The 22,229-nt window shown below is 33.3% G+C and overlaps 2 protein-coding genes, 1 long non-coding RNA gene and 1 pseudogene across 3 annotated transcripts; 3 read left to right on the top strand and 1 right to left on the bottom strand.

Annotated features, from left to right (window-relative positions):
- Positions 1-376: 376 nt before the first annotated feature.
- Positions 377-17,344, top strand: LOC120137096 (derlin-2.2-like). Its single transcript, XM_039152947.1, has 8 exons — positions 377-636; positions 1,090-1,189; positions 1,631-1,845; positions 1,945-2,028; positions 2,234-2,287; positions 2,688-2,873; positions 16,869-16,872; positions 17,333-17,344. Exons 1-6 carry the CDS (start codon positions 538-540, stop codon positions 2,868-2,870), a joined length of 735 nt encoding a protein of 244 aa, XP_039008878.1. The 5' UTR covers positions 377-537; the 3' UTR covers positions 2,871-2,873; positions 16,869-16,872; positions 17,333-17,344.
- Positions 8,741-9,826, bottom strand: LOC120137099. The gene is made up of 3 exons (XR_005517406.1): positions 9,559-9,826; positions 9,287-9,363; positions 8,741-9,060 (listed from the first exon to the last, which is right to left on the bottom strand). It is a non-coding gene; the product is annotated as an uncharacterized LOC120137099 (long non-coding RNA).
- Positions 14,609-15,385, top strand: LOC120137097 (ARM REPEAT PROTEIN INTERACTING WITH ABF2-like). Its single transcript, XM_039152948.1, has 4 exons — positions 14,609-14,687; positions 14,892-15,020; positions 15,114-15,182; positions 15,325-15,385. Exons 1-4 carry the CDS (start codon positions 14,622-14,624, stop codon positions 15,376-15,378), a joined length of 318 nt encoding a protein of 105 aa, XP_039008879.1. The 5' UTR covers positions 14,609-14,621; the 3' UTR covers positions 15,379-15,385.
- A 1,933-nt stretch (positions 17,345-19,277) lies between the features above and the next one.
- On the top strand, positions 19,278-21,684 carry LOC120137095 (annotated as a pseudogene).
- The last annotated feature ends 545 nt before the right edge of the window (positions 21,685-22,229 follow it).

The raw sequence follows: 22,229 nt of genomic DNA, 5'->3' as shown, positions 1-22,229 counted from the left end.
TAAATAAATTATTAATGTATATATAATATTTTAAATATAAGTATATTAATCTTTCTTAGAAAGAATTAAATGTGTAAAAAGAAACATTAAAAAGGGGAAATATTTTTTTAATTACTAATTAGAAATATGTTTAATTAGACCCTTTTCTTTGCAAATAAATAATTTAGCCATGGTTTGCACATAACTCTTTTTTACTTAAATATTCAGGATTATGCCATGGTTTACTATTTATTGGGCATCGAATGCAATGTGATTGGCCCGTGACAACCACACGCTCTCTGATTCGTCAGGATTTGTCATTAAACAAGACGCGAAGTATACAGCGAAACCAATTATTGTCCATTATACTTTTTGTTCCACCTCGCGTTTCTTCGTTTTGGGTGTTCTTTAATCTCTGTTTCAATCCTGAAGAACCCCAAATCCCAGAAAATCGAATTGGAGATATCATCGAATTGGCCTTTAATTTATCTTGTTTCAATTTTGTTATTGTTAGAATTAAAGAGAACTTTCTGTGTTAAAAAGAAGAAGAAAAAGAAAATGGCTCAAGCTGTTGAAGAATGGTATAAGCAGATGCCTATCATCACCCGTTCGTACCTTACAGCTGCCGTAGTTACCACTATCGGTTGTTCTCTCGAAGTATGTCTCTTTTTCTTTTATTAGAATATGTTTTTATTGCTTTTGTTTTTGTTTTGATGTTGTTTTTCTCTATCTGAGCAATAGGATTGAAATTGTGCCTTTAATTTCCATTGATTAATTACTGCTTCCCTTTTCATTTATATGCAAAGGGATATGAATATTTTCTGCAGATTTGATTTGTGCTCGTCTCAATTTTGTAAATTTGGCGACCCTGTTGTGATTTGCCACACGGTTTTTCATTTTATTATTCATGTTTCGAAATTTTATTTCTTGAGAAACTTAGTTGGAAATTTGAGCTGGCAAAACTAAGTAGTAGTTTGTTCCTCTTATCTGATCTTTTTGGAGTATAATAGACAATTGGGTATTATTAGTTTTCCATGTCCATTTAAAAAGAATTTATGATATATTTCAGATTGTTATGCTAATATAATTTATTTTTCTGAATCTTTGCAGATAATATCACCTTATCATCTGTACTTGAACCCCAAGCTCGTGGTTAAGCAGTACCAGCTCTGGCGCCTCATTACTAACTTTCTGTACTTCCGCAAGATGGGTAAATTTCATGTGCTTTTATGTCTGAGTGTCGTGAAATATCTGGTTTATCATGCCTTCAGAACAATGTTGTGTAGAATGTTGTGCATGTTATTGCTAAAGATGTATTCCCAATGGAACAAAAGAGTGTTATTTCTTTTATGTCTGCCTTCAATTTTAGTGAAAAGTATGCAAATGCAGCTGTGTTTTAGATAATTTTGAGTAGGTAAAAGTGAAATGAGGTATAAAATTGTTTTTAAAGAAGAACTGAGTCCATAGTCTATGCACCTCTTCCTGCCCTTTCTGTTTCCTTTCTCCTTAGTTTATTCCACCAATGACCTTAAACATCTTTGAAATTGATAGTGTTCTAGGCATGTATGGGTGATAACTTTGAATATGATTGAAATCGGTATGTTCTCAAATTATTTTAAATCTTTAACACTGTATTCTTTGGTAATGCCAGATTTGGATTTCATGTTTCACATGTTCTTTCTTGCTCGGTACTGCAAGCTCCTTGAAGAGAACTCTTTCAGGGGAAGGACTGCAGATTTCTTTTACATGCTCTTGTTTGGAGCATCTGTCTTAACCGGCATAGTTCTTATTGGAGGAATGATACCTTATCTGTCGGCATCATTTGCCAATATCATATTTCTAAGCAATTCATTGACATTCATGATGGTAAGTATGTCTGCCTTCATTTACCTGCAAAATATGGTTTACCAGTAGCATATGCTGGTATCCATTTTGGAATCCATTTTATTGTACTACATGTTGTAGGTTTATGTGTGGAGCAAACAGAATCCTTTTATACATATGAGTTTCCTGGGTCTGTTTACCTTTACAGCAGCTTACTTACCCTGGGTGAGTGCCTCTATTCATTCTATCCTTTTTTCTCTTACTGTTCTTCAAGTATCTAGTTTCTATTTCAAACCAATTTCATGTTTCAACCAAGAAAAAAAGGTTGCTTTTGTGGATTTCCCATTGCACTAAAGTTTTACTTCCCTTGTGTGATCTTGATCCTACTTCTAGTAAAAGAATGTAATTGCTTCTTTTCCCTTTCTTTCAGGTGCTTTTGGGATTCTCTGTCCTTGTTGGTGCTAGTGCTTGGGTGGATCTCCTGGTACGTTTCCCTTATAGAGCCTGCTTTAATGTTGAAACATTTGGATAGTGTTGCATTACTTTTTTGTGTTTCTCCAAAATCCATTGTAGCATGTTCAGCCGAGTGGACTGAGCTATATTTGTATGATAAACCTTTTTTCATCTTTTCTCGCCGTTGGAAAAGCTTTGTTGTGTCTTAGAAAAAGGAAAGTGGAGTTATGGGGGGGGGAGAGTAAATTTGGTGGACCGTCAGACTGCCGTATAATTATCTTGTGCCCCTATAAACTTCCACCTGTTCTGTTGTCACTTTTCTTAGATCCTCACTGCTTCCATATTCAACTTTTGCTTATTGATGGTTAACGGTTTTCATTGATACTTTTGTAGCTTTTGTTTTTATGAAATTCGGTATTTGGTTTATCTAGGGAATGATAGCTGGTCACGCCTACTATTTTCTCGAAGATGTATATCCGCGAATGACCGGTCGTCGGCCCCTAAAAACTCCATCCTTTATTAAAGCAATGTTTGCAGATGAAGCTGTGGTGGTAGCACGGCCAGCGAATATTAGATTTGCTCCACCACCTGCGGATGAACTGCATAGAGATTAGTCTTTCCCTTGTAAAGCTAGAGCAATTTTGGTTGAAATGGATCTCTGAGAGGAAAGGCCTAAAGAAAATGCTTGGTTGGCCTATTTCTTAAACATGTAGCTTTAACATGCTAAATTGCTGATTATGGACAATACATCTTTTGGTATAATTAGAGGGGTGTATATCTGATGTTGCTGCTTGCGCTTTATATGCAGAATTGGGTATGAAAATTGGTAATTAATACTTGACCGAGTGCTTTTTGTTGATATAGAATGCCCTTTCTCTTCGTTTATATCCCATGTAGATTACTTCGAGGGTTGAGATTTGCGATATTTAAAAGTTTTCTATTACAGCCATGGACTACACCTAATTCAATCTTTGGTATAAAAATATTCCCCAGGTCCGATTCCCAGACCAATCGCAGCCCACAATAATGGCTTGCAATCTAATAAGATCGAATCATGGCTTTTTTGGCACATTACCAGTATTAAAAATAAAAATGTAGTGTTTTAGGTAGCGATGGGCATGGGACCCGAACCCGAAGGGTTCCGACCCAACCAATCGGGTCGGGTTTTTTAAAAAAAATCGGGTTTGGGTTGGGTTTTTTTAAATGTGATGTTCGGGTCGAGGTCGGGTTTAGGATGGAAAATACCTGACCCGACCCGTAAAATATATAATTTTATCTTATATATTTAGGAATAATTATAATAATACCCCTTTATATATTAATTTTTTCAATTAAGTCATTGTTTTAATTGAATAAAAATAATTTTTTTATTATTTCGGGTCAGGTCGGGTTTTTAAGTTATATATCGAGTCGGGTGAAATTTGTTTTGGTGGGGTCGGGTTTCGAGTAGAGGACTCCTTATTTTCGGGTCGGGATGGGTGGACCAAAAACCCGACTCAACCCGACCTATGCCCATTCCTAGTTTCAGGGCACTTTAATTTTTAATTAGGGATCTACAACATTTACTACAATTCAGGGAGAACTCGTCACCTCAAAGTGACGAGTTCCATGAGATATTATTTACTTATTACGAATGTATTATTTTATTATTTTTATGGAACTCGTCACCTCGAGGTGATGAATTGTTTTAAAATATTATTAAATTTTCCAGTAATATACTTAAAATTAAAATTGAAAAAAAACGTTAGAATTCGTCACTTCGAGGTGAAGAGTTCCGTTGAATTATATCTATTTTATAGCCGTTGGAACTCGTCCTGTGGGCGTGACGAGTTCCAACGGTCATTTTAAGAATATTTCATCTATAAAGGAGTTGGGATAATTGATATAGTTATATGGGAACAAAATCATGCAGTTGTGGGAAGAATATTTTAGGCAATTTTCGAAAGATCATTTTGCTTCTAATTACCCTGATATTGATGCTTTAGATTCAAGCTTGTCTTCAAATGAGGAATGGGTGAAAGAGTCAATAAAGTCGATTCTTAATCAATATAAGGAGATAAAAACGGAGGAGGGGGAAGGGGAGGGGGACTTAGAAAACATACGCAACAAATGACTTATCTAAAGGAAAAAGATGAGGAAAAGTTGTTTATTTTGTTGAAAAATATTTTAAATATATGTATGAATATGAGTTTAGTTAAATATGTGCATGATTTTGAGTTTAGTTAAGTATATGGTTATTGATATTGATAAATTATCCAAAACAAGTGCAACAGACAACATTTGAAACTATACAAATATGAAGGTTTATCGGCTCGATCAATATTTTGGAAGATGTGGATATTTCTTCCTATTGCGGCCTTCACCTCTACAGTGGCCACAAAGCTTTGATAGACCTTGCTTTCGTTGTAGATCATCCATATCAGTATGAATTCGACTAGATTCAGGATGACTCTTTAACTTCCTTCGTAATTGTGGATTGGGCAACCATTCCTCAGAAATAGTTGGTGGCCAATATGCAACATTTAGGAGATACTTAAATTCACAACTATATATGTTTCACATAGTATACACGCTACAACAATCATCAACTTATGAGTATGGGTATACGTTGACATGCATACATGCAACTACCATGTTAGCGCATGGGTATCTAAAGGTTTGAAATCGACCACAATCACACCATATTCTATTCAAATTACCAGTGTAGGTGGCAGAATTTTCACCCTTTTGTGGTCGAACAAGTGCTTGGACAATGTAATCAGAATCGATCTGGCGAAATTATGAAGATACATTGATGTTGCATGTGTTTGACTTTTGTTCATTGCTTTCTCCAATTCTGGAGCCCAATTTCTGCCTTCGTTAATCATTGCCTTCACTTGGGAAAATTTGTCTACCCATAGTTTACCCAATCTAAAGTAAGTCTCCCAAACAATACTTGTCATCGGAAGATGTCTAGTCCCTTTAAGTACTGAATTGGTACATTTAGCAAGATTTGTTGTCATATGACCTTAACGTTGACCTTGATCATCATATGTCTATGACCATCTTTCTTGAGGTATTTCAGTTGCAAAGTTATAAACCTCTTGTCCGTATTTCCTCATATTTTCCAACCTTGCTCGGAAGTTCGGTTGAAGTAAAGCGTATCCTGAAAAAGTTAGATTTAAGTATAATAATAAATAAAGAACATAAATGAAGGGAAAAAATAATAAGTTACCCATGTTGATAATCTCTTTCTTGATTTTCTTATTTTTAAACCTTGTCATGACATTTGACGCAATATGACGGATGCAATATGTTGGGAATGCATGGTGAGGTACCCCTTACTTTCCATTCTATTAATCATGGCCAACAACCCAGGTGAACAATCAGAGATCATATAAACCCCATCTTGAGTGACAACATGAGAGGGAAAGTTTAATAGGAAAAAATTTCATGTTTCTTCTGACTCATTTTTAACAATGACAAAAGCAATTGGGACAATGTTTTTGTCACCATCTTGTGCAACAGCTATCATCAGGACGTGTTTGTATACGCCATACAAAAAAGTACCATTCACTTAAACCATTTATTTGTCGTAATGAAAACCTTCAATGGATGACTCGAAAGCCCAGAACAAGCCTTCAAAAATTCTCTTCCCTGGGATAACATGTCCATCAAACATGGTCGCAGGATAAGTATAAGAGCAAAAAATGGTTCATGGGATGATGAATTTCATTGCGTGCAACAAATGTGGAAGTTCATTGTACGACTGATCCCATTCACCATACAAAAGTGTCATAGCTTTCTTTTTCGCCATCTATGCCTTGTAGTAAGACGTAATATAACCTCTGAATTGATGTTATTATCATTGAAACTAGGATCGTTGCATTTTTCTCCACCAAAAGTTTAATGTATGCACATATGACATCAGAATTCAAGTGTTTGTGGTCTTGTGTCAAGGACGTCAATGTGAAACTGTGTTGGTTGTAGAACCTTATGACTTCCTACAACATCTTCCACTGTAGGTATGACACACGTATCATATACTTACATTTGAAATTGTTGTTTATACACCCGATAAGGTTTGTCTTCTGATCAAACTCAGCAACAATGAATTACATATGAGTTTTTAGACAAAACTCTTTAACTGCTTGTTGGGCATCTTTCTTAGTTTCAAACTGCGACCCAACTTCCAACTTTGTTGATCATTCTTCTGATGTACCCTAGTGGGTTGCTCATATCTCCGGCATGTCATGAATCTCAGGATTCTTCATGACACCATAACTTATATCATGCATTGCAACTGGATGATGATAGTGAAAAATTTTGGGTTGTGGCATCTCGGGTTAACTGGGTGTTGTTGAATGTGCCCAACCTCGCTGAGAATTTGAGTGTACATGACCACGAGCAGCTGTTGCCTCTCAGATATCACCCTATATATCAAAACCTTAGCCCTCTGAATTAGCCTCGACGATATCAGAAGAATCAATTATTGGTGTGTCATCGTCTAGCATCAGTGGAACAAAAGTTTCATCATCCTTGCTAAAATCACCAAGGGTTTCACCGAGTCGCCCGAAAAGGTCATCTAGATCTTCTGATGTTCCTACTTCTTCATGTTCAGCAGTTGAGAATGTAAGAAAATATGCAGTTTCAACGTATAACTCAACCAATTGATTATTTGAAGATTGATGTAGGCCAACCATAAAAGCTACATCATCATCGTCGTCAAACTGGATTGCTCCATATTTGATCAGATTCTCTGAAATTAGGTGTCGATAGCTCAAACATGAGATAGAAGCTCCAAGTTTGCTCTCAATTTTTTTTCATTTGTCGATGCGATACATCGACAGGTAACATCATGTTTATAGGCTTCTGTGACAGAAACACAACATCGAACTCATTTTCAGTTACTTCGCTATTTGAGTAAACGAAAATGAATAATTTGTTAGCCATATCTTCATAAAAGGTTTTTAGATAAAGGTTTTTGCTGAAGATACAGATAAAGTAAGCCAATTTAATAATGTATCATGCCCGAAAATGTCAAAACGAGCCATTAATACTCTTCAGAATGGACCATTAATAATGCATGATGCCAGAAAATGCCAGCAATTTTTCAGTGTCCCATCAATCATCTTCAGTAACTTTTTAGTGAATGTCATCTCTAATAATGCACCATGCCCGAAAATGTCAAAACGAGCCATTAATACTCTTCAGAACGGGCCATTATTAATATAGGATACCAGAAAAGGTCAACAACTTTTTAGTGCCTCATAATCATCTTCAGTAACTTTTCAGTGAAATGTCATCTCTAATAATGCACCATGCCCGAAAAATGTCAAAACATACCATTAATACTCTCTAAAAACTTTTTAGTGCCCCATTAATCCTCTTCAGTAACTTTTTAGTGAAATGTCAACTCATTTTTGAAAATTTTCAGTACTGTTATATCACTTCATATCAGGTACAACCTGCATTTCAATAGCTATCTAATATAATACATCATGCCATAAAATTTTCAGCTCACAAACTATTTTCCTATAAATACGTGTCCGGTGAATATTTTACCGGTCTAGAAAACCCTTAGTTTTTCACTTCCAATCTTGAGTTTTTTGCGACCATGGCAACTATTTTTTATGATTGCAAATCTTTAATCATATGTTTAAAAAAATCAACTAGATGAGTTGAAGTTCAATATACAAAGAAGGGTTCAACTAGCAAAACAATAGAATAATATCCTTGTTATATTATAGAATTCCACTATCATACACGAGGTTTCATCTTAGTGATGATATCGACCTTGCTGATATGATTGAGAATACTTCAACTATTCTTTTCCTAATGTCAATTTTTTGTAGAGTTCAATGATCTCGACCTTGCTCGTACGGTTGAGGATGGTGCTTTCAGCTCGAACGTCCCAACAACTCAAACAAATGACGAAGCAACAAACATAGATGATGGAGACCTAGAAACATGGTTCCAATTTATACTTGAACGACAACAAGAAAAAATATAAAGAATTGAAAATTTTAATTTTATTTCTTACGAGTCTACTAATTACGAAGAGTGGAACATCATAATAAAAAATGCAACAAATGTTTTTGAATTTCTGATTTGATTTATTGTTAAATGTGTGTAAGATTTATCATATTTACGTCCTTAAAGTAATGTATTAATTGTGTTATAATTTTACTTCTTAATGTGTATTTCTCATGGTTCGCTATTTTTTCTCCATATGTCATCATTACGAATTTCATATTTAAATATAATATTAAACATAAAAACAATCGGACTCGTCACAACGACCTTTTCTTTCAATTCTAATTTAAGTATTGGAAACATAAAAAGCAATTGAAAAATTTTAATGATACTGTAGACACTAATTTTTTGTACCTTTATTATTATTATTATTATTAATATTATAAATATTATTATTATTATTATTATTATTCGAATTATATTATAATATTTGCAGGACCATTACAAACCAAATAGCCCAAGTCCAGATTACAAATAAAGTTCAAGTGCAGGCCAAGCCCAATTACAAATTAAATAAAAGGCCAACCAATAGTCCACTACAAGGTTCTAACCCACGTTTATGACCCGGATCCAGATCCGACCCGAGGGTACCCGAACTGGCCCAGTGTAACCCATCTGAAATTAGGGTTTTTGAAACCCTAAAACCATCAAGCTGCCACCCCAACAGTTGAAACAAGCTGCTGCCGCCCGTGATCATCTAGCCGCAACAGTGCACGCTCCAGCCAAACCACTGTCGAGCGCTTCTTCACCGCAGATCACCGAGGCCACGTTCGTCATTGCCTACGCCAACTTCAACCAAATCATTAAAAAATCAGACCAAATCACAAAATCCACTAACCTATTCGGTGAGATACTGAGATCTTATCATTATTCTAGTGGTAAACCCACTCAAAATACCATTAAAAAATGACCAAATGCAACTATAAATGAGGGGAGTCTCGAACGCAAAGAAGGGGAACCAGAAAAAATAGTAACACAGAGGAAAAATCATCGATAAGAGAGAGTAGAGCATTACATTTTTAAGGATTCATTGTAACGGGGTGAAGTTCTTTCCCTGGGGAATTCGGTTCAAGCATTGTAACATGGGTTTCCCTGATGAAAAAAAGAAAATATTGTAAGCTCTTCCATATTCTGTTCGAAAAAAGCACTACAAGAAAAAGACGTTTCCTATGGTTTTCTTTAGATTTCTTCTTTATTTTTTATGTTTATTTGAATGTGCATGTATTATTTCAAAAACTAAAAAAAAAAGCAATATAGAAATAGAAGAGGAAATTAGTTTCATTTTACCTAGCTCTGTTTCAAGTCTTCATCGGTGGTCAGTGGGTAGGTAGCTCTTAGATTAGGATTAATTGCAGAGTAAATTTAGAGAAGGGTTTCAAACAGGTTATTAGGAGGGAAATAGATGGTTCTTAGGTCGATTTGGGTGTCCATTTAGCCCTTTTCAGTTGTGCTAGGTGCTGATCGGAGCATGAGAGGGCCACTGGTTAAGCAGCGGTCGGAGATTAGAGGGGCTTGAGTTTTCGACCGAGAGAGGAGGCTTGAGAGAGGGATTGCGGCTGTGAGTTAATCAAATGAGGGTAAGGGTTTCTTTCTTACTCAAATCAGGGTGTAGGGGATGATGAAAACGGCGGCGTTTCGAGAGTTAGGGACAATTCAACGAGTGATCCCTTTAAGTTTCAATAAGTTGTATTCTGGTCCTCCATTGGATTTCTGGAATTTTTGTTTTTTAACTCTTAAGTTTACGCGTATTTCATGTTGGTTCCTTACAGCTCATGGTCTTTATTGGGAAAATTTTACTCGAGTCCCTTTAACTACATCTCAATTTCGATTATGCTCTCCCTTTTATTTTTCATCAAATTTAACCACTGTTTTCTTTTATTTGAATGCTTATTTTTAGGAAATATACCAAATGTGTTTTATGTTTGCATTTGTTTCATGTCTGATAGTCAATCCCGTTTACATCTTTGAATTTGTATGCTTAATTGTTTACGTATTATTCGTTTAATTATTCTTATTGGTGTTTAATTGTTTTAGTCTTTCGTGTGTTTGTTGGGAAGTTTGACTTTACCTTTATTATTATCTTAAAATCTTGGTCGCTATTTAAAGTCTCATTTAGGATTTAGTTTGAATGTTAGTTGTTTAGTTTATTTTGATCCTTATCCCTTATCTAGTTTCGTCAATAATGTGTTAACATGTAAAGGTTACTAATAATTGGTTTTTATTATATTTTTGTGTGTTCATAAAATCTGGTTACTTGGTAGTGTGTAAATATGTAATTTAGTGCATATAGGCCTAGGTTTTATTTTAATTTTTTATGCACGTTACCCTCGTGTACATATTATGTTTGTGTATATACTAATTTATTTATTTTTATTTTCATTGCATACACATGTTGTATCATATATACTTATATACATAAATATATTAAATTTATTTTTATCCTTTTATATTTACATATATTATAAATGTTTATTCCATGTTATTTAATCTGATTTATTTGTAAAATATCTAGTTGTCAATATTTTATGTTATTTATTCAAATATATTTCAAGAACTAATCAATTCAAAGGAAATTAATTAATTTCAATAAATTGATTATAATTTAATTTTATATTCGATTCAGGATTTCCACTATTACGACAATGATTAAGAGACACGATATCAATTTTGGGTGTTGTGGGTGCTAATCCTTCCCCATACGTAACCAACTCTCGAATATGTTTTTAATCGAATCTTTGGTAAACGCATACCAGCTTTTGTTTTAAAAAACGATTTTTCTTAAAATTATTTTTAAAAGACGTTTTTAGGTATTCGACCTACCTAATCCAAAAGTTGATGACGACTCTTTTCAATTTCTATCAAAATCAATTCAAAATCACTCATTTTTCCAAATTAAAGTCGTAACCGTTTAAAAATAATTAAACAATTATTCCGCCCTAAAACCGGTTACGACATATACTAGCTTCCAATATTTCATTGGCCCACAAAAACCTTTGATCACAACAAAAGCAATGATGTATGGTTTGGGATGTACTTTATTTTCAAGTATTCCATTGCTCACACCTGGTGAGACTCGAACCCACATATGCCTGTTCAGAAGTCAGGCGCCTTATCTATTGGGCCACAAGCGCTATTTATTTTATGAGACGGTGTCAATATTTATATTAGACAAAAAGTAAGCCGGTTCTACAATAAATTAGTGGTGAGTGCTTGTTTGTCCACGAGACCATCTAACACTATTAGGGCTGTAAAATTGGGTAATCGTTTAGGTTTCAGTCGGATCATGGTAGGTCGGGTAAAATCGGATACATGTCAAGTTAGGTAAATTTGACATCAGATTCATATCGGGTTCAGGTCAAGTTAAATTAGTTCGGGTTATTTTCAGGTTGATTTGACACCAGATCCAGATCGGGTTCAGGTCAGGTCATTTTCAGTTCGGATCGTTGCCAGTTCAGATCAAAACAATTCAGGTCTGAAGCAGTTAAAAAGCAGGTTAATTTAGGTTCGGATGGAATTCAGGCGGATCTCGTTCAGATCAGGTCACATCATTGGCAGATAAAATTCAAGTCGGATCTCTATCAGATACAGATAGATCAAATAGGGTTAATTTTTATTTTTGGATTAATTATTTTCGTCTTTCGCGAACGTTTAATTGCAATTTGTAATTGTATATGATTTAGAGTAAATTACTAAGAATATAAATAATCATGGTTCAATTTTATGACAAATACAAATTTAATAATTAAATTGAACAAATATGAAATTACAAATAAAAATTTAAATAAATTAAACAACACACATTGATGAGGGGTCAAATCGAAATAATTTTAAATTGCGAGGTTGAAATTAATACAAAAAATACTAAATTATATCCATTTAAAAAGTTATGGGCCAATTAAAAAAACAAGAATTAAGTAATAAGTATAGATCAATTTCATATACAAATAAAATTTGGATGACTAAATTGAACAAATATGAAATTACAAATAAAATTTTAAATAAATTAAACAACACACATTGATGAGGGATCAAATTAAAATAATTTTAAATTGTGATGTTGAAATTAATACAAAAAAGTACTAAATTATACCCATTTAAAAAGTTATGGGTCAATTTAAAAATAGAAATAAGTAATAAGTATGAGTCAATTTCAGATGCAAATAAAATTTGGAGGACTAAATTGAACAAATATGAAATTACAAATAAAAATTTAAATATATTAAACTACACAAAAAGGATCAAATCGAAATAATTTTAAATTTTGAGGTTAAAATTAATACAAAAAAGTACTAAATTATACCCATTTAAAAAGTTATGGGCCAATTTAAAAATAGAAATAAGTAATAAGTATGGGTCAATTTCATGTGCAAATAAAATTTGGAGGACTAAATTGAACAAATATGAAATTACAAATAAAAATTTAAATATATTAAACAACACAAAAATAATCAAATCGAAATAATTTTAAATTTTGAGGTTGAAATTAATACAAAATGTACTAAATTATACTCATTTAAAAAGTTATGAGCCAATTACTAAATATAAATAAGTAATAAGTTGAGAAAAAAATTAAAACAACTTAGATATATATATATATATAATATAAACTATATAGTTTATATATAAAGTATATGTATTATATATATAAACTATATAGTTTATATATATATTATGTATAAAGTATAAACTATATATACCATGTATAAACTATAATACTATATAGTTTATATATGAACTATTGAACCATATAGAAACTACATAGTTTATATATAAATTATATATGAATTATATATAAACTATACAATTTATATTTATATATTATGTATAATTATAAATAATATATATTGTATAAATTATATTATATATATATATATATAAAAATTATATAGTTTATATATATATAGTATATATGGCTTAGGGTTTAGGGTCTAATGTTTAGGGTGTAGAGTTTAGGGTTAGGGTTTATGATGTAGAGTTTATATTTATATTTATATAAACTACATACTATAATTTATATTTATATACTATATTTTATACTATTTATATAAACTATAGTTTATATTTATATACTATATATATGAACTATAGTTTACATATAAACTATGTTTATATACTAACTATAGTTTACATATAAACTATAGTTAATATTTACATATGAACTATAGTTTACATATGAACTATATATATAAACTATAGTTGATATTTATATACTATATAGTTTACATGTGACCTATATATATATATTATAGTTGATATTTATATACTATATAATATATATATAAACTATATATACTATATAATATAATTTACATATGAACTATATATAAAAACTTTAAACCCTAAATCCTAAAATATACATTATATAGTTTATTAGTATATATAAACTATATAATATATATAGTTCATTAGTATATATAAACTATATATTATATAGTTCATTACTATATATAAATTATATAGTATATATAAACTATATATTATATAGTTCATTAGTATATATAACCTATATAGTATATGGTGTATACAAACTATATATTATTTAGTTCATTAGTATATATAAACTATATAGTATTTATATATTATATATTAATTTATTAATATAAACATATATATTAATTGAAAGAATTGAAAAATATATAAGGATCAAATTGAACAAATTTTAAATATGAAGCTTAAATTAATAAATTATAACATTAAATTTGGATTAAATTAAAAAAGTTGAAATATGAAGCTTAAATTAATATATTAAATCATTAATTTTGAAGTAAATTGAATAAATTTAAAACTAAGAGACAAAAATACAATGTAAAATGAAATTAAAAAACACGCGGGTTTTCTCCCTCGCTTAAGCCATAAGGCTACAACTGTGGCGCCAAAAACAAGCGGGCTCCCTTGCTCTTTTTTTTCTTCTTTTAAAATGAACGAGCTGAAAACTGGTCCCATTGGTCATTCTTTTAAACTGTGGCGCCAAAAAATGCGGGTTTTCTACTATCGGATTTGGTGCTCGCCGAATTGGGGAGTCTTAGGAACGACAGCGGCGGTGATGGCCTTGGCGAGGATGATGATGACGACGAATGGGAAGGGGTAGAGTGTACGGAGCTGGATGATGCGTTTAGTGATGCAACGGCGTTCGTGGCGGCGGTTGCGGCGGATCGATTATCGCAGAAGGTTCCTAACGAGGTGCAGTTGCAGCTTTACGGTCTGTATAAGATTGCCACCGAGGGACCTTATCAGTATGCATAGCTGCAACTTATCAGTATGCAAATATATCTTTCTGTTAAAAGTTATTGAAGATGGAATTCTACAGGTACACAATTGTCCAAAGAGGAGATGTTCCCCCTTTAATAGAAATGCTTACATCTTCAGATGTGCAACTCAAGGAAATGTCTGCATTTGCACTTGGACGGTTGGCCCAGGTTTGTATTTATTTGCAGTCTTTCAAGGTTTAAATTATCTGCATGGTATTTGAAACAACTGTAAGTCTCATGTTTGTGACAGGGCTTAAGGAAGTTGATGAGTTCATATGTATTTATGCTGAATTACTTGTTTTAATTTCTTTCCTAGATGTTTAATGGATTTTTAGGGTTGTGCTTTATCAATTAATGTTTTTTATTTTGCAGGACACACACAATCAAGCTGGAATTATACTAAATGGTGGAATCACGCCACTACTAAATCTTCTTGACTCAAAAAGTGGACCACTGCAACATAATTCTGCATTTTCCCTATATGGCCTTGCTGATAATGAGGTAGAGGGCATTGTTTCACTGTATTGTTTTAAACTTGAACTGCAGTTTTTATAAAGTGAGTCTAGAGGTGCTTACAACTATTCTATTCTTTAGGATAATGTTGTAGATCTTATCAGGACTGGAGTTGTTCAGAAACTCCTGGAAGGAGAGTTCATTTTTCAGGTATGCTTTAGGATTCTGCTTTTACCATGTTGTTTCAAATTAATTTATTTAATTCTTTTTGCTTACCCTAAGAATTTATAGTCAGAAGACTTGTGTATTTTCCTAGTTTGATATTCATTTAGTATACCTTGTAATATTGCAGCCAACTAAAGATTGTGTAGCAAAGACATTGAAGAGATTGGAGGAAAAAAATTAATGGAAAAGTGAGTTTATTTTTGCTAGCTTTTGGCTCTTTTATACTTTGCATTTGCAGTTAGGTTAAACCAATAGTTTTTGTAGTAGCAAAAAGTCACGAGACTGTATAGACATTATATGTTGTGACATTGTTTTTTTCATTCACAATGATATCCTTTAGTTGTTTCTATTTTTGGGTTACATTTCCTAATTGATGGTGCTCAACAATTCCCTCCAGGACTGGAGCTGCTTCTGGACCTTCTTGAGTCTAAGAGTTTCAAGCAGCAACAAGCTGGTTCAGAGGCCATGTATAAGTTGGCAACAAAGGGTATTTCACTCTCATCTGTGGTGCTGCCCCGCTATCACCAACCCCTAAGGTTTGTTCATGGCTCCTGATCTTCGGTGAGAAGATTATTGCATTTGATTGAAAATCTTTTAGTAACATAGAAATTATGGATGTGCATGCATATTGTACCAATTGTTTTTCCCTTATTGGTGGCATGAACTAATCACTGGCAGTACGTGACTAGTTATAGTTTTTAAATCCAGTTTTGAAGTCGATCTGGCTGAATTTGTACGCGACCCAAGCTAGATTCGATAAAAAAAACAGAGAATATGACATCGTTGTTGAGAGTTCAATATCTGGAAAAAAGGACCCTGAAATGTGGATCAGCATGGATGGTGTAGTTTTGGTTCATGTCAAGAATTTGCAATGGAAATTCAGAGGGAACCAGACTATTCTGGTTGATAAGCAACCGGTTCAAGTCATGTGGGATGTCCATGACTGGTTGTTCAGCAACCTTGGTACCGGCCACGGTGTGTTTATATTCAAGCTGGTGATGGCCGAATCGGAGAGTGACAAAGAAGGAAGTGGCTACAGAGGAGACAACGACAGTGAAAGTAAGTATTATTCTACACTAGGCGTCGACACTACATCGGAATTCAACCTGTTCCTTATTGCCTGGAAGATTGAGTGAAAATATCGAAGGCCTTTTTTTTTTCTTTTAAATTACAGTTTCCATTTTACAAAAAGAAATACATTTTACAGGTATTTTTCATACATGTATATTGTTGAAGTATTGTAAATTATGTACTCCATAAAACTAAAAGTTATTGAAGTAAAATTTTCATTAAAAAGTTACCTCTTTTAATAGTTAACAAATCAAGAATAGAATGATAATTATGATCCTAATTAACTCATTAGTCATTATAGAAAAATGGTAAGATATAACAAAGAATAGGGTGTTTAAAAATACCCTATTTGTTATAATTTGTTTTTATAACTAATTTTACATTTTTTATTTCATTTTTTAAAGCCGTTGGACTTAAACATTTAATTATTTTGTATAAAAATATATCATTATTTATAAGAATTAAAAATAAATATATTTTAATTTATTAAAACTAGGATCAAATTGAAAGAATATATAAATAAAATGGACTATTTGTATAATTATACCATCCAGGAAGCCTTTTAACAGCTTTTAACAGACCACGTGTGTTTTTCGTCACGCTCGTTAACGGCAAGTGAGCAATTTGTAACAAACGATAATTTAGTGACCAATTTGTGACTTTTGAAACATCAATAGTAAAAACAAAAACTTACCCAAACATTAGTGACCATTGAAGTAGTTTACCCAAAAAAGAAAAGGAAAGGAAATGTTTGTTCAACTCGAGGTTGAGGGTTGTAATTAGTATCTAATTTACTTTTAAATAATTTTATTAATTTTATTAAATAATTTTATATAATAGGTTTATTTGTTAATTTAATTATCATAATAAATATTTTATTATAACATTAAAAAATTAATCATATTAATTTTTTAATTACATCCTAAGTTAAGAAACTCATAATTTTATTAAAATCTTATTATTTCGTCCATGGTAATATATAAGTCAAGTAAATATAATATCAGGTCATTAACAAGTCGGATCATTTACAGATCAAGTTAAAAACAGGTCAGGTTAAAAACAAGTCAGAAAACAAGTCAGGTTCATAACAGGTCAGGTTGAAAACAGGTCAGGTAATACCAGTTATTTACCAGGTCAATCTTGGGTTCGGGTTCATATCAGTCGGATGCAGTTCGGGTTCGGGTATCATATTTTCGGTTCAATTCGGGTTCAGGTCAGATTCAGATCATCAATTTCCAGGTCCAAATCGGGTTCAGGTCAACACTAGTTCCGACTCGAGTCGGTTTCGGATCGCAACAGTGCAGGTCAAAAACAGTTTTGACTCGAGTCGGTTTCAGTCAGTTTTGCAGGTCGAGTCAGCTTTTTACAGCCCTAAACACTATGGTATCAAGAAAAATTAGAAGCCATGAAAATCCATTTCTAATTTTACGTTTATTTTTAGGGTAAAGTATAGTAATGGTCATAGAACTTTTCTAACACTTGCATTTAGGTCCCCCAACTTTTAAAACTTATAATACAATCCTCTAACATTTAGTCCGTTTGTAATATGGTTCCCGACGTAACTTGTCGTTTGACGCCGTTACACTGCCGTTAGAAGAAGATGACATGGCGGTCCTCCAACATTTAGTAAGTTTGTAATATGGTCACTAAACTTTTCAGGCGCTTGCATTTAGGTCCCCCAACTTTTAAAACTTGCAACACATTTCTCAATTTCATTCTAAACCCCAAATTCCTTTTCGATCTCAAATTTCCTTTTTCGCTTCTCTCTTCTCATTTCCAACGTAACTTTTCAGTAGGGGATGCATGAGAAATTCTAATCTAACTTTGAATTTTGTTGAGGTGTTGACTTGAATATGAGTCCATTGAGAGAAGACCCGACCAAGGGACTATAGGGACCATCAACGATTCAAGGTATAATGTTAGATACATGTCATCATAGGTGAAGCATAGATGTTCGATGAAATGCTTGTGAGAAAAAAATGGGGTTAGAAATACAGAGTTGACAAATACTACTAAGATGAACTAAGTATCATTGTTAAAAGTCACCAACAAAAATAGAATTATTTTATATAAATGACATATAATAATTTCTTCGTTTAATCCTTGTGGTTAAAGATTTTCCAACAGATGATTAAATATAATGAAATCCCAAACAGCGCCTTCACCTGTCAGTCTCTTTCGCTCACATGCACTCTCGTTTGGTTTTTGTTCTTCAGTTTTCCGCGATGTAAAATTGTAAACCTAAACAGTGCTCTGTCTTTCAGTTTTTTATTTACAAAGAAAAAATGGAGAAAGAATTGCTGAAACACAACACTGATTGCATTTATTTCTTAGCCTCTCCCCTCACTTGCAAGAAGGTATTTATTTTCTCTTTTGGGCTATTCGGAAGTAAGTTTTTCCTCTTTTGTACTTTCCCATTTTCAGCTCGCATCGTGTGTTTTTGGTTGAGATTTTTATGTTTCTGGAACTGCATGTCAAGGATCTGAAATTAAACGTGATAGGTGCACTTTTCATGTTCAAAGTGTGACAGCCGTTGGATGTGTATGCAAAAAAACCTCAAATTTATATTGAAGTAAACAATGTCAACTAACAAATTCATGTTCAAAATTCCAAAACACTTTAATCACATTCTAAACCCCAAATTCCAAAATACTTCAATTACATTCTAAACCCTAAATTGAAGTATTTTAGAATTTAAGGTTTAAAATATAATTGAATTATTTTGAAATTCAGGGTTTAGAATGAAATTGAGGACTATGTTGCAACTTTTTAAAGTAGGGGATCTAAATGCAAGTGCTTGAAAAATTCAGTGATCATATTGCAAACGGACTAAATGTTGGATGACTACCATGTCATCTTCTTCTAACAGCGTCAATCGGCCGGTTACGTTGGGGACCACATTGTAAATAGACTAAATGTTAGAGGATTATATTATAAATTTTAAAAATTAAGATCTAAATGCAAGCTTCAGAAAAGTTAAGTGAACATGACTATACTTTACCCTATTTTTTCTTTCCTTAAATTATTGTTTTGTTTTCTGGTGCTCTTTCTCTAACCTGAAGCCACAGTCGTAAACATGTCTTCCTTGCTGGCCAATGGCATCTCGAGCTTCTCACCGCAGCCTACCCCAGATACAATCAAGCTCCCTAAAGTGTTATACCTGAAGCTCGATTTCGTGAAACCCATAATCCCAAAATATCCCAACTCAAGTCTATTCAAGGTCAGAGCAGATGTTGGTTTCGATCCTCAAACCCTCACGTCGGATCCCAGCTCTTCGTCAGGTAAGTCCTACGATGACAAATCCGGAAAATTCTTCGAAACCGTGATTATGATAAAAAAATGGCTTCACTGTGGACATCGCACCGTTTGCGATACCCAAAGGGCTTTCTGAAGAGACAATTCGTTTAATTTATTCTCTGAAGAAAGAACCTGATTGGATACTGGGGTCTAGATTGAATGCTTATGATAAATATTTGAAAATGAAAGAACCCAAATGGTCTGATAATCGTTACTCGCCTATTAATTTCCAGGATATTTGATATTACTCTGCACCCAAAAATAAGCCAACTTTGAATAGCTTAGATGAGGCTGATCCTGAACTTCTAAAGTACTTTGATAGATTGGGTGTCCCTTTGAATGAACGTAATCGATTGGCTAATGTCTCGATGCGGTTCTTGATAGTGTTTCAATTGCTACTACTCATAGGAAGACTTTAGAAAAGTCTGAGGTCATTTTTGTTCGATATCGGAGGCAATTAGGGAGTACCCTGAATTAGTTAGGAAATATTTGGGGAGAGTTGTGCCTAGTAATGATAACTATTATGCAGCTTTGAATAATGCTGTCTTTAGTGATGGGTCATTCAGTTATATTCCAAAGGATACAAAATGCCCTATGTCGATTTCAACTTATTCCCAGATTAATGAATTGGAAACTGGACAGTTTGAGAGGACTTTGATTGTTGCTGATGAGGGAAGTTCTGTGGAGTATTTAGAAGGATGTACGGCACCATCTTATGATAGGAATCAGCTTCATTCTGCTGTTTTTGAGTTGCATTGTGCTGAGGGTGCAGAGATTAAATACTCCACCATGCAGAATTGGTATGCCGGTGATGAGGAAGGAAAAGGTGGGATTTATAATTTTTTTACTAAGCGTGGACTTTGTGCTGGAGATCAATCAAAGATATCTTGGACCCAGGTGGAGACAGGGTCTGCCATAACTTGTAAGTACCCAAGTGTTGTTTTGGAGGGTGATGACACTGTGGGCGAGTTTTACTCAGTGGCACTCACAAATAACTATCAGCAGGCGGACACAGGTACAAAAATGATACACAAGGGGAAGAATACAAGAAGTAGGATTATCTCGAAGGGTATTTCTGCTGAAAATTCAAGAAACTGTTATCGGGGGCTGGTTCAGGTTCAATCAAAGGCAGAGAATGCTAAAAATTCCGCGCAATGTGATTCAATGCTTATTGGTGATAATGCTGCTGCAAACACCTATCCTTACATTTAGGTGTGTATATTGATTTTCTGCCATTTTCCCCGTATATTATGTTAAATTATGTGTCCGTACAAGTTTTTATTACATCCTTTTTATGATTGTATCATTTGGGGTTAGTAGGTGACTCCCCTCTCTTTTATTTGCTTTCCTGTTTACCTGTGGTAATATACTTCTGCAAAAAAAAAAAAACTTTAAGCTTTTGGATTGATATTTTGGCATACATGTGTTTTCCTGTCTATCCAACTTCCTGTCATCTGTGTCTAACTGTCCTTGCTCTTAGTTGAAATAATGTTCACTCCTATACCGTTCATGCTCCATAATATCAATCCATAAGCAAGTTTTCTCTCACAGTCATGTTTACTAATATGAGATACTTTATTCGACCACCTATGGAATACCAGTCGGGATAGAATTTTATTCTCATTCTTGTTTTGGCACAATTCTGCTTGATGCTTGTTTGTAATAGTTACCTTACATTACTATGTATGATTGACCGTTGTTAGTTGTTGCATCAAGAAGCTAGGAGCTCCATTTTGTTGCTTATGATTGGATTGCTGTTATTTAACAGGTTAACAATCCATCAGCTCGCGTTGAACATGAAGCAAGCACCTCCAAAATCGGTGAAGATCAGTTATTTTACTTTCAACAGAGGGGAATAGAGTAGGAGAAGGCCATGGCTGCCATGATTTCTGGGTTTTGCCGTGACGTTTTCAATGAGCTTCCAGATGAGTATGGTGCTGAGGTGAACCAACTCATGAGTTTGAAGCTCGAGGGATCCGTGGGTTAAGCATGATGCAGGTTTTGCTCAATTGATGCCAATGTTGGATGGTGGAATAATTTTGTCAATGAATTCAATAATGTTCAAGTTCTTAGGAGTCCTTTTTACAAATGACCAGTTAGCTTAGATGTATTTTTCTTTTATGAACACTAAGAAATACATATTTCTCGGAATATGTATACGTCTGTGTATACTTTATACTTGATCTATTAGATGTCCAATTTTGTGTATTGCTGTGCAGAAAAATAAGATCATTAATTTTCTCTTGGAATTCATTAATCACGTTCTTTTATGAGTTTATTATTTTTGTTCACTGTCGGTGTAAGTTTAATTTGCAATAGCGGTGGTAAAAAGGAATGTTTTTCTTCTTAAAGGTCTTGAGTTTGAGCATCTACGTTTGCTGGATGTATATGCATTGTCGATTGATTTAAAACGTTATAAATAAATGTTTTCCTATAATCAGTCCAGATTATTAATAAAAACATCGAAGTTAGTTGAACTTATATCTAATTACCCCTTCAGCCGTAATCCGGCATCTGTGCAACAAACAAGAGAAAAGGGAGCTGCGTTTCTTATTAATAAATGGGTCAATACATAAAATTTGATTGGTCCACTTGATATATTTATGAAAAATATTTACAGACTAACGATGTTAACATGATGAAGTGAAGGATTAAATTTATTAA

The sequence above is a fragment of the Hibiscus syriacus genome, unplaced genomic scaffold (genome assembly GCF_006381635.1).
Source record: "Hibiscus syriacus cultivar Baekdansim isolate YM2019G1 unplaced genomic scaffold, ASM638163v2 tig00110647_pilon, whole genome shotgun sequence".
Lineage (NCBI taxonomy): Eukaryota > Viridiplantae > Streptophyta > Magnoliopsida > Malvales > Malvaceae > Hibiscus > Hibiscus syriacus.
This window is presented reverse-complemented; position numbering and strand designations above follow the sequence as displayed.

Coding starts and splice junctions, on each gene's coding strand:
- LOC120137096 (XM_039152947.1), top strand. CDS start 538: ATGGCTCAAGCTGTTGAAGAATGGTATAAGCAGATGCCTATCATCACC. Junction 1,846..1,944: donor ATTCATTGACATTCATGATG/GTAAGTATGTCT, acceptor TACATGTTGTAG/GTTTATGTGTGGAGCAAACA. Junction 2,288..2,687: donor GTGCTTGGGTGGATCTCCTG/GTACGTTTCCCT, acceptor TGGTTTATCTAG/GGAATGATAGCTGGTCACGC.
- LOC120137097 (XM_039152948.1), top strand. CDS start 14,622: ATGCTTACATCTTCAGATGTGCAACTCAAGGAAATGTCTGCATTTGCA. Junction 14,688..14,891: donor CACTTGGACGGTTGGCCCAG/GTTTGTATTTAT, acceptor TTTATTTTGCAG/GACACACACAATCAAGCTGG. Junction 15,183..15,324: donor AAGGAGAGTTCATTTTTCAG/GTATGCTTTAGG, acceptor GTAATATTGCAG/CCAACTAAAGATTGTGTAGC.